Source organism: Aureococcus anophagefferens (genome assembly GCF_000186865.1).
Source record: "Aureococcus anophagefferens unplaced genomic scaffold AURANscaffold_1, whole genome shotgun sequence".
Classification (NCBI taxonomy): domain Eukaryota; class Pelagophyceae; order Pelagomonadales; family Pelagomonadaceae; genus Aureococcus; species Aureococcus anophagefferens.
This window is the reverse complement of record NW_008705561.1, coordinates 3,150,909-3,168,377: the sequence shown is the minus strand read 5'-3', so window position 1 is coordinate 3,168,377 and position 17,469 is coordinate 3,150,909. Positions and strand designations below refer to the sequence as shown.

At 69.7% G+C, this 17,469-nt stretch overlaps 3 protein-coding genes across 3 annotated transcripts; all 3 read left to right on the top strand.

Annotated features, from left to right (window-relative positions):
* Nucleotides 1-5,099: 5,099 nt before the first annotated feature.
* Nucleotides 5,100-5,450, top strand: AURANDRAFT_7313 (hypothetical protein; the record flags this gene model as incomplete). Its single annotated transcript, XM_009033879.1, has 1 exon — nt 5,100-5,450. A coding segment is annotated over one exon (351 nt), but the record flags the coding sequence as incomplete, so codon positions are not given.
* A 1,264-nt stretch (nt 5,451-6,714) lies between these two features.
* Nucleotides 6,715-8,355, top strand: CWP2 (hypothetical protein; the record flags this gene model as incomplete). Its single annotated transcript, XM_009034284.1, has 3 exons — nt 6,715-6,783; nt 6,929-7,369; nt 7,581-8,355. The coding sequence occupies 3 exons, from the start codon at nt 6,751-6,753 to the stop codon at nt 8,307-8,309; spliced, it is 1,203 nt and encodes a 400-aa protein (XP_009032532.1).
* Nucleotides 8,356-8,932: 577 nt separating this feature from the next.
* On the top strand, nt 8,933-9,655 carry AURANDRAFT_4958 (hypothetical protein; the record flags this gene model as incomplete). The annotated part of the gene is made up of 1 exon (XM_009033855.1): nt 8,933-9,655. A coding segment is annotated over one exon (723 nt), but the record flags the coding sequence as incomplete, so codon positions are not given.
* Between the last annotated feature and the right edge of the window lie 7,814 nt (nt 9,656-17,469).

Sequence of the window (17,469 nt, the reverse complement as noted above, 5' to 3'; positions counted from 1 at the left end):
GTGTTCCGCGCGCGCGCGTTCCGGAAACAGCATCCACGCTTCGAGAGCGCTCCGAAAGATGATCGCTCGTCCAAAAATCAGGCGAAACGAGTGGAAAACGGCCGAGAGAGGAGCCTTTGAAGTTGGGAATGTCGCACCCTTTTGCGGCCCTGATGTACGCGAGCTTGCCGCGGAACGGCACGGGCCCCCGGGGCGGCCGCGGCGTCGGGTCGCCCCGCGCGGGCCGCGAACCAGCGAGCGCGCCCCGGAAGGCCGGCGGTTTCCTCCGCGGCGGCGGCGCCGGCGCCGGCGCCGGCGGCGGCGGCGGCGGCGCGCGCGCGACGTCGCACGTGTGCTTCATCACGAGCGGCTCCTTGAGCGCGGGCCGCAGCGCGGGCGTCGCGGTGATGCGGTCGCAGAGCTCCGCGGCTATTCTATGATTCGCCGTGGCGCCGCAGGCCATGCCGTAGGGCTCGAGGTCCGCGCAGAGGAGCGCGTCCTTCGGGCCGACGTTCGCGGCGGCCCCAAAGTCGCCGACGCTCAGCACGAGCAGCGGCCGCGGGCAGAGCCAGGTCCACCTGCGGAGCGCCGACGTGTCGCCGGCCTTGACGACGTGGCCCGTGTCCTCCATCCACTCGGAGAGCGCGAAGGGCGCGTGCCGCGCCTCCAAGTTCGCGATCCAGTGCCGCGGCCGCGGGTCCGGCGGACGCTCGCCGGTCCAGCAGGGGAACGTGCGCTTGAAGCCCGGCGACCCGTGGCGCTTCAGGAACTCGTCGAAGCGCTCCGTGCACTCGCGGCCGAGGTGGCCGATGTAGTCCTCGCGCCAGCAACTCGTCGACGCGCCGCCGTCGCGCATGAGCGCGCCGAACGCGCACGCGTAGCGCCAGGGGAAGGACCAGCCCTGCTCGCTGGCGACGAGGCCGCCCTCGTCCCAGTCCTGGTCCAGGTAGCCCGTCGGCGCGCCGGACTTGTCCGCGGGGCCCTCGACGTCCGCGAGCGCGACCTGCGCGCGAATCGACCGCCGGTTCGGGACGTCCCGACCCAACTTCGAACGAAGTCGATTCGGCTGATTTTTGGACGAATCCATGGCTCTCGTCGAGTGCTCGAAGCACAGCAGAAAACCGTGCGTCGAAACCGTCGAGTACTCTCCCATTCGAATGCCGCGCGGAGCGCGGCCTGGTCGAAGCGCCAGACGATCGCCGACCGGTAGCCGCCGCGCGACCGGAGCGCCGCGTCGACGCCCGCGGAGACGAGGGTCCGCTGCGTCTGGCCCGGCGCCCGCGGGTGCGGCGTCCCGTAGACGACGCGCCGCCGGTCGCCGCCGTCGTACCAGCCGACGAGCTCGTCCCACCAGCGCCCGGCGACGTCCGCCGCGACGCCGTCGACGCCGAAGCAGCCGTAGGACGCGAGGAACACGTCGACGCGGACGCCCCGCCGCTCCAGGGGCTCGATGAGGCGCGCGACGTGGCTCCGGCTCACGGCCCGCTGCTGGTCGAACGCGCTCGGCGCGCAGACGAGGCCCCGCCGCAGCGCGCCCGTGTCCACGTCGCTCTGGTAGTCCTCGGACTCGACGTAGAGGCCGAGGTGCATGCCGCGGAAGGACTCGCCGCGCAGGACGAGCGCCACGGCGTCCGCGCCCTGGTCCAGCAGCGTCTCCGCGCCGCCGCGGCAGGCCGCCGGCCGAGAGTCCAGCGGGCTCGTGTCGACGAGGCGCGCGTGCGCGTTCTTCGACGGCTGCGGCGCGAAGCCGCCGGGCGCCTTCCGCGGCTTCGGCTGCTGCGCGCGCGCCAGCGCCAGCGCGCACGCGAGCCAGCGCATGCTCTTGCGCGCTCAGGGCAGCCCCATTGCGCTCGACTTTTTTATTGAAGGTTCAACTTGTTTCGGCAGCCCAGAAGCAGAAGCGATGGCGAGCACGACGCGCCTCGCGTCGTCCCTGCGGAACAGCATGGACGCCGACTCGACCCTGCGGCACAGCGCGGACGCCGACGCGTCGCTGGCGCTGGACCGCCCGCTCCTCGATCCCGAGGCGAGCATCAACGCGCCGGAGGAGGCGGCGAGCGACGACGCGAAGGTGCCCGAGGGCACCTTCGCGTCGTCCGTGTTCATGGTCTTCAACAGCGCCGTGGGCACGGGCCAGCGTCCTGCGGCCGTGACGATTTTCGAGAGTTTTTGACCGGGAAAACGATGAAAAATCGTTACCGACGTGCTTGGTAGGCACGGGCATCCTCACGCTCCCCTACGCCTTCCTCGCCGCGGGCCTCTACGGCGGCGCGCTGTGCCTCGCGTTCTACGTAATCGTCGAGCTCGGCGCCGTGCGGGCGATCCTCGAGTGCACGGCGGCGTCGCGGTCGTCGAGCTACCCGCAGGTCGTGCGCCACTACCTCGGCGACCGCGCGGGCGCCGTCTTCGCGGGCGTCATCGCGACGTACTGCTTCTTCGCCGCGACGGCGGCCTTCATTATTGTGGTGAACGTCGCGTCCCCGACGCTGGCTCTGGTCTACGGCGACGGCGCGGCGCCGGCCTGGGCGTCCAAGTACGCGCAGGTCGGCGCCGCGGGCGTCGTCGTGTTCCCCCTGCTGTTGCTCAAAAACATCACGTCCCTGCGCTTCACGGCGATGCTCTCGTTCGCGGCGATCCTCTACGTCGTCGCCGTCGTCGTCGCGCAATTCTTCGAGCGGCCGGGCGCGGCGGACGCCGGGCCCCTCGACGCCTGGGGCGCCTGGCCGTCCCTCGTGCTGGCCGTGCCCAATGTCATGCTCTCGCTCCAGGCGCACATCCAGATCCCTTCGATCTACGCGGACATGCGGCCGTCGCTCCGATCCGTGAACGCGATGACGGCCGCGGCCGCGGCGGCCTACGCGCTCATCGCGGCGCTCTACGGGATTATTGCCGTCTTCGGGCTGCTGACCTTCCGCCGCGACACGCAGCCCAACATCATGGAGTGCGACTACCGCGCCGGCGACCCGGCGATCGTCGCCGCGCGCGCGTGCTTGGCGCTGACGGCCGTCTTCTCCATCCCCGTGAACCACCACCCGGCGCGCGACGCCGTCTGGGCCATGGTCTCCGGCGGGTCCAAGGCGCCCATGCCGCGGACGTTCTTCTACGGCGAGACGGCCGTCTTCTTCCTCGGCGCTTTGGGCCTCGCGTGCGCCATCTCGGAGCTGTCGACGCTCAACGATTTGATGGGCCTGACGGCGGGCGTCGCCGTCATCTTCCTCATGCCGGGCCTCTTCCTCCGGAGCCGGAGCGGCGGCAAGGGCGACGCGGCCGCGCCGGAGACGCAGGGCCAAGGCGCCGCGGCCCTCTACGTCGCCGTCGCCGCCGCGTCCTTTTGTCTCTGCGTCTACTCCTTCGTCGGCTCCGAGTACCTCCGCGTCGCCACGCGCGCCGCGCCCGAGTAAAAAAGTGACTCATTCGGAAGTTAGCCGAGGCTGTCGACGAAGCCGCGGTGGAGCGCGAGCGCGACGACGGCGGCGGTCTCCGCGCGGAGCGTCGTCGTCCCGAGGGAGACGAGCGTCGCCCGCGGGCAGGCGCGCTTCACGGCCGTGACCTCCGCCGCGGACCAGCCGCCCTCGGGGCCGACGACGACGGCCGCGGGCGACCGGCGGCCGCGGATGCGGAGCGCGTCGAGGAGCGGCACGGCGGGCACGCTCCCCGCCGCGCCGAGGCTCGGCTCGGCGCAGAAGTAGATGGCCTCGCCCCGCGCCTCCGCGCGCGCGCACGCCTCCTCGAGCGACGACGGCGGCAGCAGCCGCGGCGGCTCGAGGCGCTCGCACTGCTCGGCCGCGCGCGCGCACCACTTTTCCGCGTCGCGCCGGAAGAGGTCCAGGCCCCGGGGCGCCGAATGCGCCGCGTCGATGGGCGCGATGGCGACGGCGCCGAGCTCCGTCGCCTTCTCGCACGCGAACCGCGCGCGCTCCGCTCTTTTGGGCACGGCGAGCAGGAGCGTGCACGCGAGCGGTTGCGCGACGTCCCTGTCCCGGAGCCGCTCGCCGACGACGCAGCGGATCGACGCGCCGTCGCCGGGCTCCGGTTCCGCGATCTCGCCGTAGAACTCGCCGCCGGCGTTGAAGACGCGCAGGCCCAGGCCCACGTTGTTCACGCGCGGGTTTGCCGTGTCGAGGAGCACCGACGCGCCCTCGACGAGGTCCGCGGCGCCCGCGTAGCAGCGCAGGCCGGGCGCCTTCAGCGCCGTCGCCGTTGCGACGAGAGCGAGGAGCCGCCCGAGCGCGAGGAGCCGCGCACGCATCGCGTCGGAGAGCACCAACGTTGTGGCAAAAATTTTGAGGTGCAACAGTGCTGTTGACGAGCAGTTTCGCGGGGCAGCCTTCGCGATATATTCGCTCGAGGGAAGAACCCGACGACCACCGACCGGTGCGTTCCTCGCGAAAATGGGGTCGGCGGTCAGCACGCAGAGCTTCTTCGAGAAGACGGACGAGGCGATGGAGATGGGGGCCGCCGAGCCCCACATCCTCAAGCTCGCCTCGAAGCTCGCCAAGGCCCACGGCGTCGACGAGGCCACGGTCGCCATGGGCCTGACGGCCCTGGAGCCCTGCGTCAAGGCGCGCCTCAACCGCCCCATCTCCCAGCCGCTGGACCTCGCGAGCCTGCGGTCCTTCAAGGAGGAGATGCGGGGGCAGCCCGTGGCCCCGGACGTGGCCGCCGCGCTCGGGAAGCTGCCCGCCGCCGCCAAGGCCCGCGTGGAGCAGCTCCTCGACTGTCTCCACCTCTGCGGCGGCTACCTGCCGCGCGTCGGGCTCGGCAGCGCCATGCTCTACAAGTCCATCCCCGGCGAGCGCGTCTACGAGAAGGCCTACTCCTACGGCGTGCGCATGACGGACATGATGGACGACGCGCCGTCCATGCCCAAGTTCAACAACGCCATGGCCCGGGACGAGCTCCGCGACGAGCTCGCGGGCAAGGATCTGAGCGACTTCGTGCTCGTCGCGCACCCGGACCCCTTCACCTTCGGGGAGAAGCCCGCGCGGGAGTCGCTCGCGGGCGCCAAGTACCTCGACCGCGGCGCGGGCGAGCCCCTCGTGGACGTCTACGCGCCCCTCTGCCCCGCGCGCTTCGGGCCGGGCATGGTGCCGGACGTGTCCGTGAACTTCGACGAGGCCTGGACGGAGCTCGAGGAAATGCACCGCGAGGGCAAGGTCCGCGCGCTCGGCGTCTGCAACATGTCCGCGCCCCAGCTCGAGCGCCTCCTCAAGTTCTGCGCCATCCGCCCGGCGGTCTACGAGGCCGAGAGCCACATCCTGCACCAGCAGCACGACGTCGTCGCGCTCTGCCACCGCGAGAAGATCGCCGTGCTCGCGCACACGCCGCTCGGCCAGGGCTCGGTGCTCGACCAGGCCTGCCTCGCGCACGAGTCGCTCACGCCCGCGCAAGTCGCCATCCGCTTCAACCTGGACCGCGGCGTGTCCGTGCTCCCCGGCGCCATGAAACTGTCGCACGTCGAGGAGAACGTCAAGACGCCGCTCGGCCCGATCGTCAAGCGCGCGGACCCGCCCGCGTCCTTCGTCGCGCTGTCCATGGCGGCCATCAACAAGCACTTCCGCGCGCTCATCGCGCCGACGGCGGACCTCGTGGAGAAGGACGGCCACTGGCGCGCGCAGCCCGTCGAGGACGCGCGCCCGCTGCGGAAGGAGGTCATCACGCAGAACGCGCCGACCATCGACCAGCTCCGGCCCATCATCGAAGCGCTACCCAAGCGGGCGACGCCGGCGGAGCGGCGCAAAGTCATCGCGGACCACCTCGCGAAGCTCGGGGACGTCGCCGCGAAGGACCGCCACCTCGGGAAGATGATGGTCGTGCCCGCGGAGATCTTCGAGGCCCAGCCGAGGATCCCCCGGCGCTCCTGCAAGGACGACGACATCACGCCGCAGGTCGACGTCGCCGACCTCCCCGAGGGCGCGCGCGTGCTCTTCTTCAGCCAGCGGTGGCTCACGCCTTCCCACCCCGACGACGCCGACGGCACGAAGCGCAAGGCCATCCTCGCGGCCGCGGCGGCCTACGCGAAGAAGGAGCAGATCGACGTCGCCCAGGTCTACATCTGGTTCGACGTCGCGTCCATCGAGCAGGACGACCTCGCGGAGCTCGTCCGCGGCGTCAACGCGCTCGGGCTCTACATCGCGTCCTGCGACGCGTTCGTGTCCATCGACCACGTCGAGTACTGGGACCGGGCCTGGTGCCTCATGGAGCAGGAGTTCGCGCGCTGCGCGGGCGCGCCGCGCTTCGTCCTCGGGGACCAGGGCCTCGAGCCCACGGACCACGAGATCACGGACCCGATGGAAGGCAACCTCACCGTCGAGGACGACCGCGCGGCCATCGAGGTCCTCTGCCTCGTCGCCAACGACATCCGCGCGCGCCTCTACCTCGGCAACGTGTCCCAGTTCTTCACGGACATCAGCCTCGACATCGCGCTCGACAAGGGCATGGGCAAGGTCGAAGACGACGAGCTCCGCCACAACATCATCGCCACGGAGGGCTGAGCGCCGCGGTGGTGTGTTTTTTGCTTTTGCTTCGAACCCGCCGAACCCTCCCCCCGCCCCCGCTCGCCCGCGCCTACTAACGAACCACGGCGCCGCACGATCCGACCCCGAAGCCTGTCGCCCGATCGGCGCCCTGTCGACGCGCACTCGAGCTAAGTCTGCTGGGTGGTGCGGCCGGCGCATGTTGCACAGCACCTCACGTGCACTGTCTCGCCATCCCAAATTCTCTTTGCGCAGAGTCGCCGACGCCCGAATCGTCTTGATAGAAGCGCCGAGGATGTCCGCCATGAAGCCCGAATCCCGCATCCCCGCGCGTTGCCCGCGTCCGCGCCCGGCCCCGTCCGCGTCGCCCGCGCGATTTTTTCGCGCGTCGGCGCGATACTCGCGGCGCGCGCGTCCGGAGAAACTGTCAGAGGCAGGATCGCGCGGGTTCACCCCCCCCCCGCGCCGCGCAGGTGACGGTGCTCACGGGCTTCCTGGGCAGCGGCAAGACGACGCTGCTCAACCACCTGCTCCTCGGGGACCACGGCATGAAGTTCGCGATCATCGAGAACGAGTTCGGCGAGGTCGGCATCGACGAGAAGATCATCAACCCGCAGATCAAGGAGAAGATCGACGAGGAGATCATCGAGGTCATGAACGGCTGCATCTGCTGCACGGTGCGCGGCGACCTCGTGGAGACGCTGAAGAAGCTCGCGAAGAAGGTCGCGAAGTTCGACGGCATCATCATCGAGACGACGGGCTTGGCGGACCCCGCGCCCGTGGCCCAGACCTTCTTCGTCGACGAGGACATCTCCAAGCTTTATAGTTTGGACTGCATCTGCGCCGTGACGGACGCGAAGCATTTGGTCATGCGGCTCGACGACGAGAAGCCGGAGGGCGTCGAGAACGAGGCCGTCGAGCACTGTGTGGAAATCAAATCTTCAACCCGACTTCAATGTGAGCATATGCGACAGTTTCGATGCAAGACCTTCGGCTGTGCTTCGAGAACTCGACGAGAGCAATCGATTCGTCCAAAAATCAGCCGAATCGACTTCGATTTGACCGAGCTAGAGAATTCTGAAGTTTGGCCCCGACGTCCCAGCTCACTGGTTGATTTGCACACAGGTCGAGCAGCTCGCGTTCGCGGACAAGATCCTCCTCAACAAGATCGATTTGGTGCCCGAGGAGGCCGAGCTCGCGAAGATCGAGGCGCGCATCAAGACCATCAACCCCCAGGCGCCCATCCTGCGCTGCACGCAGTCGAACGTGTCGTGGAAGGAGATCATCGGCGTCCAGGCCTTCAACCTCGACCGCGTGCTCGACTTCGAGCCCGAGTTCCTCACGGATTTGGACGCGGAGCACCAGCACGACGAGACCGTGAGCTCCGTCAGTGTCAAGTTCGAGGGCGAGCTCATGGTCCGGGGCCTTTCCCGGTGGATCGACAAGCTCATCCAGGAGAAGGGCGCGGACCTCTTCCGCTACAAGGGCGTCATGGCCGTCAAGGGCTCGGAGGCCAAGTTCATCTTCCAGGGCGTGGGCATGCTCTTCACGGGCGGCTTCTCCGACTTCACGTGGGCGGCCGACGAGAAGCGCGAGTGCCGCTTCGTCTTCATCGGCCGCAACCTCGACAAGAAGGCCTTGGTCGAGGAGGTCATGGCCTACAAGGTCACCAACGAGCTCCGCTTCAAGATCGGCGACAAGGTCTTCGCCAACACGGGCGACGCGTGGCAGCCGGGCAAGATCATCCGCCTCTGGGACGACGGCAACCCCTACCGCATCGAGCTCGAGGACGCGGACAAGACCAACGTCTGGGGGCCCATGGACGACGACGACCTCGTCCGCGCGCGCGAGTAGGCGACGCGGAGAGATGAACCAGAGGTGAGCTAAGTGTCCGACAATTCGCGGCGCCGGCGCCGGGGCTCGTGAGGGGGGCGGCTCCACGGCGCTTCGCGGCGCGCGGCCACGGGCGGGCGGGCCGACGCCGCGGCCGCGATGCCGGCAGCCGTCTGAGCCGGACGATGTCGAATTACGCGCGGCGCGGCTCAAGGCGGCCGCGCCCCTAGGGATCACGGCGCGATTTGATCTGCATGTTTAGGCCATGTTGCCGGCAAGGCATTGCCCTCCTATTAAATTTTCTTCTCGCTCTCCGCCGCCACTGCAGTACTGCCACTGACGCTGGTCCGTCGTCCGGCGGCTCACGCGCTCGACGGGCCTGGGAGAGCAAGCGGCTCTCACCGACTCTGACGCCTGTCCGCTCTTCGGCAGCGCGCGCTCCGGCACCTCTGCCGCCAGTCCGTCGGCAAACGCGCACCATTGGTCTGCAGGCTTCGGTCGACGCCGGCGCCGACGCGGCCGACGACGGCATGGCCCTGATGCCCGTGCGCTACGTCAAGAACGCGCAGACGGCCTACCCGACGGGCGACCCGAACTTCGCCGTCAAGCAGTCCTTCCCGAGCGTCGTCGGCGAGCGCGAGTCGGACCCGTTCCTCATGTGCGACGAGTTCGGCCCCACGGTGTCCCGGAGGGCCTACGGCAACGACACGGACGCGGGCTTCGACGTGCCCTGGCACCCGCACCACGGCATGGACATTCTGTCCTACATCGTCGAGGGCTGCGGGCGGCACGCGGACTCGCTGGGCAACCGCGAGGTCTACGCGTCGCCGGGCTTCCAGTGGATGTCCGTCGGCAGCGGCGTCGAGCACGCCGAGGGCGGCGGCACGCCCGCGGGCGAGCGGACGCACGGCTTCCAGATCTGGCTCAAGATGCCCCGGGCGAAGATGGGCGACGCGCCGCGCTACGGCACCGTGGAGCCGTCGGCGATCACGACGGTAGATCTCGACGGCGCGGGATCCGTCGCGCGCGTCATCGCGGGGCCGTTCCGCGACGCGACGGGCCCGGCGTCCTTCGCCGTGACCGTGCAGATCGTCGACGTCGACCTCCGGCCCGGCGCGGACTTCGCCTACGAGCGGCCGAGCCACATGGACAACGCCATGTTCTACTGCTTCAAGGGCGCGGGCACGCTCAACGGCGAACCCTTCAAGGCGCAGCAGATCTGCCGCTTCGACACGTCCGGCGGCTCCGTGAAGGCGGCCGTGTCGGCGGGCGCGGCCGGCCTGCGCATGATGGTCTTCACGGGGAAGATGACGAAGGAGGACGTCGTCTGGCACGGGCCCTTCGTCTGCGCGGACCGCGCCCAGCTGCGCGAGTGCTTCAAGAACCAGCAGCTCGGCAGGTTCCCGCCGGTCCGCGTGCCCTACAACTACAAGGACGTCACGCAGGTGCCCAAGTAAGGACGCGCTTTTGATTGGTTCCTAGGGCGTCGGCGGCACCTCGGCGGCCTTGGGCGCCTCCTTCCGGGGGCTGAACCACGTGTGCGGCTTGTACCAGCGCGGCTCCGGCGGCTGCTGCTCCGGCGGCGCGTCGCGGTCCGGCTCGTCCGGCGGCGGCGGCGGCGGCGCGTCGTCGTCGCCGTCCTCGGCGAAGATGTCGCTGCCCTCGGGCGTGGTCCCGTCGTCGCTCTCGTCGCCGCTCGCGTCGCCGCGCGCGTCGTAGCCCTCGACGGCGTAGGACGGGCCGAACGGCGCGTCCGGGTCGTCGTTCGGGGACGCGCTCGGGTCCGTCGTCATGAGGGCGAGCATCTCGCGCTCGAGGGCGTCGGCGGCGGCGGGGTTCATCGTCGGCCGGTGCTCGACGGGCGCGCCCCGCGCGAAGGCCTCGTCGAGCACGACGCTCGCCTCCGGCGGCGCGTCGCCGTCGGCCTCGTCCGCCGCGACGACGGAGACCTCCTCCGCCGGCGCGCCCGGGGCGTCGGCGCCGAGGTCCGAGCCGACGGACGACGCCGAGGAGACGGCGTGGAAGAGCTTGAACGCGCCCTGCTTGCGCGCGGCCGCGAAGGCGTTCTCGCGCGCGGGCTCCCGGGGGCTCTCGGGGAAGCCCGCCCCGTCGTCGACGTGCACGCCGCGCCCGAGGTCGATGTGGCCCGACCGCGTGCGGTGGACGCAGAAGACCGTGGCCTCGAAGAACGACGCGACGGCCTCGTAGGGGCACCTGCGCGCGACTCACATCTTCAACCCGACTTCAATGTGAGCGTATTCGAATGTTGTGACACACGCACGTCCGCCGTGCTTCGAGAACTCGACGAGAGCCATCGATCCGTCCAAAAATCAGCCGAATCGACGTCGATGTGACCGAGCTCGAGATGTTCGAAGTTTGGTCGGGACGTCCCGAACCGGCGGTTGATTCGCGCGCGGAGGGGCACCGGAGGTCCGCGTCCCAGGGCCCGTGCGCGGCGAAGACGGCGCCGCACGCGCGCGAGACCCGGTCCTCGACGCCGTTGCGCAGGTCGCCGCCGTCGTGGCCCATGCAGAGCAGCTCGAAGAGGAGCCGCGTCTCCTGGGACCGCACGCCGAAGGGCCCCCGGTCGAGGCGGCACCGCCGCACGGCGCCACCGAACTGGTCGAAGGACAGGGGCGGCGCCACGTGCTCGGAGACCTCGACGACGCGCTCGTCGAGGCCCTTGAGGCGCACGAAGGCCGTCTCGCAGACCGCGAGCCGCGCGGACGCGTCGAGCCGCAGCCCGGAGCCGACGCCGCCGTCGACGGCCGCGGGCTCCTCGGACGCGACGCGCCAGAGGCAAAAGGCCACGAGCTCCGGGAAGTCGAAGCCCGTGCGCTCGACCTCGCGGATGTCGCCGCGCTTGCCCTTGGCGACGTAGTAGCCCTTGCGCGCGACGGCGACGGCGTCGATGACGAGCGTCGCCTCGTGCTCGCTCAGCACGCAGCCCTGGGACTGGTAGTGGAAGCGCAGGTCCGTCACGGAGACGAGGCCGTCCTGGTCCTTGTCCAACAGCCGGAACATGGTCCGCAGGTGGCCCATCTGGAACCGCGTGAGCACCTGTGTGGAATCGACCGGTCCCGCGGTGGAAAACATGGGTCGAACCCGTGCGAAGAGACGTGCAGAGTGACGTCGCGAATAGTTTTTGGTTCCCGCGCCGGTCGCGACGTCCGCGACGTCGTTCGGCTCCGCGATGACGGACTCGAGCGACGGCAGCGACGCCGCCTCGGCGTCCTCGGCGCGCGCCGGCGACGCGGCGCGGTCCGGCAGCGACGGCGACGCGTCGGCGCGCGGCGGCTCCGGCGCGCGCCCGGGCGCCGCGGGCTCCGCGGCCGCGCGGTCGTCGAGCACGGCCTCCAACCGGTCGATGCGGTCGACGACGGACGCGCGCCGCTTGCGCCGGTGGAAGAAGCCCGCGTCCTTGGCTTCGCCGGCCTTGTCCTGCCACCGGGCGGCGCTCGCGCGCCGGCGCGACCCCGCGGACGGCGACGTCGCGGCCTGCAGCTCGCGGTCCGCGACCTCGAGGTACGCCGACGCGCGCCGCTTCCGCTCCTCCTTCGCCTTGCGCTGGACGATCTTCGCCCGGGCCGCGCGCCAGGCCGTGTCCGAGATGGGGTTCTCGCGCCACTTGCGCACGTTCCAGGGCCTCAGGCTCGGGTTCGCGACGAGGACCCAGAGCACGTGGAGCTCGCGCCACGCGAGGCCGAGCCGCGCGCGCTTGAGGAGCTGGCGCCCCCGGGGGTCGTCGTGGAGGAGCACGTCCCCGAGGAGCTGCGTCAGGTCCCGCGTCGCCAGGTGCGCGGCGAGCGGCGGCGAAGGAGCCGCGGCGTCGAACGTGAGGCAGTGCGCCGCGCACATGCGCCGCGCGTAGACCTCGGGGACCGTCGAGAGGACGAGGCGCGACGCCGCGCAGAGCGTCGGGTTGTTGTGGCGGTCCACGAGCATGACCGTCGACGCGAAGGTGTTGTAGCCGATGTCGAGCCAGCCGATGCGCCCCGCGAAGATCGTCCAGTCGATGCCTAGGAAACGGGCGATTCGACGTCGCTTCAACGTGGGTGTTCCGCGCGCGCCCGTCCAGCAAAAGCGTCCACGCGTCGAGCACGCTCCGAGGGATGATCGCTCGTCCAGAAATCAGCCGAAACGAGTGGAACGCGGCCGAGATCGGAGCCTTTCGAAGTTGGGCGCGTCGCGCCCGTTTCCCGCCCCGGTCGACGCGGATCGTGTTCGCGGTCGCGATGACGTAGATGAGGATCACGCGCAGCACGCCCGTGAAGAGGCCCGTGACGAGCTTCCAGATGCCCAGCACGAAGTCCCACAGGTCGAAGCAGGACCGGTGGTACACGTACGTGCGCACGGAGATGAACGAATTCAGGTAGAACCAGTCGATGCCGTAGACGACGGGGTAGATGACGACCCAGGACCCGATCTGCGTGTAGATCCAGGACCCCGCGGACCGCGCCGCGCCCGGGAACAACGTGAAGCCCGTGATGAAGAACGTGAGGAAGAAGCACATGCAGGAGATGATGAGCATGTTCGAGACGGCCATGCCCACGAAGCCGACGGCGTAGGGCGCGCTCGGCGCCGTGAGCCGGATCCAGAACCACTCGGACCGCGACTGGGCCTCCTCGAGCTCCTTGGCCTCGTCGGCGATCAGATCCATGTCGTCGATGAGGCCGTGCTCGCGCATGCGGTACGTCATCTCGCGGAACCGCGCGACGATCATGAGCAGCGCCTGGGCAGGGAAAAAGATATTCAAAACGACGCCACTCGGAACGCCTTTGACACAACTGCTTCGCCGTCTGTCAAGAACTCGACGAGAGAAAACGATTCGTCCAAAAATCAGCCGAAGCGACGTCGATTCGACCGAGATGGGGAGGTTCGAAGTTTTGCCGGACCGGTCCATGCCACCGGTCGTTTCCGGCACGGCGCAGCGCGTAGTTCATGAGCGAGAACGCGATGACGGCGGCGAGCACGCCGCTGAAGAAGAGGTTGTCCGACGCGTTCGTCGCGATGTGGAGCCAGCCGTCGAGGACGTCGTGGTAGTCCTCGACGTAGCCGTACCACTGCGCCGTGTAGTCCGCGACGACCTCCGCCGCGGCGCGCGACGCCTCGCGCTGGTACTCCTCCACGGCCGCGGCCGTGTCGTTGCGCGACGCGTCGACGAAGAACTCCGTGATCGCCGACGCGTTGAAGAGCGCGACGGACGCGTTGACGGCGTCCGCCGCCGTCGCCTCGACCGTCGACACGGCGCCGTCGACGGCGTCGAAGACGATGTCGCCGACGGCCTCGCCCACCTCCCCGCCGCCATCGACCATGCGCGCCCGGAGCGCCTCTAAAATCTCCGCGTGCGCGACGACCGTGCCGTTCGCGCCCTTCAGATACGTCGCCAACAACGCGTCGACGTCGTCGAGCGTCCGCTCGATCCAGCGCAGGCGCCGCTCGACGTAGTTCTGGAGCACCCAGCTCAAGTAGGCCAGCGCCGCCGTCGCCGCCACGGCCAGCAGCCAGCCCATGGTCGCCGCCATGATCAACCGCGCGCAGTTCCGGTAACTCCGCGACCGCACGCGCTCCTCCCAGGCCGCCTCGACGTCTACCGTGAGGTGGAGCCGCTCGAGGCGCTCGGCGCGCCTCTGGGCGGGCGTCAGGTCGCCGTAGGTCTCGTCCTTGATGACCCAGAGGCCGCTGAAGATGCCGTTCGTCAGCGTCCGCGCGCGGTTGACGTCCTTGCCCTTCTTCGCGGACACGGCGCCCCCGAGCTCGTTGGACGCGCGGATCGACGACCGCATGGCCGCGAAGACCTGGGCGCCCCCAAAGGCCGACGCGTGGCGCTGCAGCGGCCGCGCGGCCTCCGCGCCGTCGTCGACGCGCTCGACCAAATCGTGCCTGGGCAGCAAAAGGGTGATTCAACGTCGCTTCAAAGTGAGTGTTTCGCGCGCGCGCGTTCCGGAAAAAGCGCCCACGCGTCGAGACCGCTCCGAGAGATGATCGCTCGTCCAAAAATCAGCCGAAACGAGTGGAAAACGGCCGAGAAAGGAGCCTTTGAAGTTGGGAATTTCGCACCCTTTTGCTGCCCTGAATCGTGCGCGCCGAAGAGGCCGATGCACGCGCCCGGCGGGTGGAGCAACGCCGCCAACAGACCCCGGTTGTCCGCCTCGCGGAAGACGTAGGACGGCGCGTAGCGCCGCTTCATGAGCACGCCCCGGAGCGCGTCCAAAAGCCGCAGCCCCGGCGTCGCCTCGTACGCGCGCGCCGCGTCCACCACGTCCGGCGCGTCGTCGCCTTTGCCCCGGAAGCGCTTCGGGCAGCACTGGAACGACGCGTCCTCCAACAGCGACTCGAGGATCTCCTCCTCGCGGCGCAGGTCCGCGTCGTCCGCGGTCTCCGCGGCGCCGGCGCCGGCGGGCGCCGCGGCCGCGAGGCGCTCCTGGAGCGACCGCCGCTGGAGCACGCGCCGCTTCGCGACGGAGATGTCGCGGCTCGCCATGACGACGTAGGCCGAGAGGATGTAGGCCGTGCAGGCGATCATGAGCAGGTCGCAGGTCAGGATGATGATCGCCTGTGCCGAAACCAACCACTGGTTTGGGTGGTCGTGACCAAACTTGAGAATTCTCTAGCTCGGTCAAATCGAAGTCGATTCGGCTGATTTTTGGACGAATCGATTGCTCTCATCGAGTTCTCGAAGCGAATCCAAAGAAGTTGCGTCGAAACATTCGCGTACGCTCACATTGAAGTCGAGTTGAAGATTTGAATTCGGCACTGATCATCGCGCCGATGGTGTGGATGATGTTTTTGGTCTTCGCCTGGAGCCCGTTCAAAAAGTACCAGTGCGTGAGGCGCACGTCGCGGGCGACGCAGACGAAGAGGCTCAGCACGCCGAGGCCGAGCCACTGCCAGCTCCGCACGCGCGACGCCCGGGCCGCGTGGCGGTTGTACGCGGCGTTGTTCGCCTTGCAGATGAGCGCGACGAAGACGAGCTCCACGAGCACGTCGACGTAGAAGTCGTAGAAGAAGCTCTCGCCGTCGTCGAGCTCGAAGAAGTGGTACATCTCGCGCCGGAGGCGCCACTCGACGCCGTAGACGTCGACGCGCTTGAGGGGCATGGCCATGAAGTAGACGCCCCGGAAGAAGATGCGCGTCACGACGACGGCGGGCAGCGCCTGGGAGAAGTGCGTGTCCCGCAGGAGCTGCCAGAAGTGCATGTAGGTCTCGAAGACGTAGTCGCCGTAGTTCGTCAGCTCGTCGAGGAACGACCGGAAGCTCAGCGTCTCGAGGCAGGACGCCGCGTTCTTCCAGCGCGCGACGACGTCCTCGTCGCCGTCGTCCTCCGCCGACTCCTCCGCCGACGACTTGCGCTTCGACGCGCGGCGGCGCCGCCGCGGCGCGGGGCTCAGCGCCTCGGAGATCGTCCGCGCGGAGAAGGCCCGGGACGCGCCCATGCCCCACTTGACGCGCCCCGGCCCGGACTCGTCGAGCGCGATGGGGGCCACGGGCAGCTCCGACGACCGCTCGGCGGAGAGCTCCGACGCCCGCTCCTCGATGGCGGGCTTCTCCTCCGCCGCCGCCGGCCTCGTGAGGGCGCCGCCGCGGAGCGAACACTGCTGCTTGAGTTTGAGGGACGACGGGCGGCCGCCCGCCTTCGGGGGCTCCATCCGCCGCGCCGCGCCGCGGAGGCGGCCGTGAGGTGGCGCGGCTAGGACCAAATCCCCCCCATAGCCGAAGGTTTGGAGCATGTTGACCAAGTTATTGAAGGGGGTGCGCACCCGAAGATGTTGACCATTCAATCACGGGGCTTTCAGGGCAGCCCTAAGTAGCCCCTGTAACAGTATGGCAGCCATTTAGCTCTCTCATCATGGACATCCTCTCGTCGCCGCGCAGCGCCCGGAGCGGCCTGAGCGAGTACTACGACGAGGAGTACGCGCGGCGCGGCATCCTGAGCGACACGGACTCCGACGACGGTTCGCGGCTGTCGTCGCCGCGGCGGTCGCCGTCGCCGCGGCGCTACGGGTCGCCGGCGGGCGCGTCGCGGTCCCTGCCCCCCCCGGCGGCGCGCGCGCCGCTGTCGCTCTTCGTCGCCGACGACGACCTCTCGGCGGCGAGCTCGCCGCCCGCGTCGCCGCCGCGGCCGCCGCCGCCGCCGCCGCCGGAGCGGCTCGCCGCCCCAAAGCACGGCTGCTTCATCCACGCCGTCTTCCGCTGGCTCTGGCGCGGCGTGCCGCGGCCGCGCGTCGCCTTCGCGCCGGAGAGCCTGGCGACGCGGCTCCTGCACCAGCCGCCGAACGCGGGTTTGCACGGCCACCTCCTCGACGCGCGGCGCAGGGCAGGAAAATCCCAACTTCAAAGGCTCCTAGCTCGGTCGTTTTCCACTCGTTTCGGCTGATTTTTGGACGAGCGATCGTCTCTCGGGACGGCCTCGAAGCGTGAATGCTTTTCCCGGCACGCGCGCGCAAAAAAACACTCACGTTGAAGCGACGTTGACTCACCCTTTTCAGGCGCGGCGCCACCGCATCCGCCGGAGCCTCCTCGCGCGCGGCGTCGAGCTCCGGGGGGACAAGGTCGGCGTGACGCTGCTCCTCGAGGCCCACGCCATCGTCGACGTCTGGCTGACCAAGGCCGTTTTTGGGTTTCTGCGGCAGAACGCGGCCGCGGCGCGGCGCGCCGAGGCCGCGGCGACGCGGTTCCGCCAGGCGCGGGTCGTCGAGGCCTGGCGCCGCGAGTCGGACGCGTCCGTCGACGCGCGCAACGACGTCGCCGACGCCGTCGCGGACCGCGCGCGGCGCCGGCGCGCGCGCGCGTTCCTCGCGGAGCTGCGCCGCCGCGCGGCCGTCGCCGACCGCGCGCGCGACCGCGAGATCGACGCCGCGCGGAACCGCGTCTACGCGCTCCTGGACCGCTGGGCGGCCCGGGCGTCGCGGGCCGCGGCGCTCCGGCGCGGCGGCGCGCACCGCGCGGCGCGGTCCGCGCGCGCGGCGCTCGACGGGGCAGCACAAGAGTGATTCAACGTCGCTTCAACGTGAGTGTTCCGCGCGCGCGCGTTCCGGAAAAAGCATCCACGCTTCGAGACCGTTCCGAGAGATGATCGCTCGTCCAAAGATCAGCCGAAACGAGTGGAAAACGGCCGAGCTAGGAGCCTTTGAAGTTGGGAATTTCGCTCTCTTGTCCTGCCCAGGCGCTCGACGCGGGC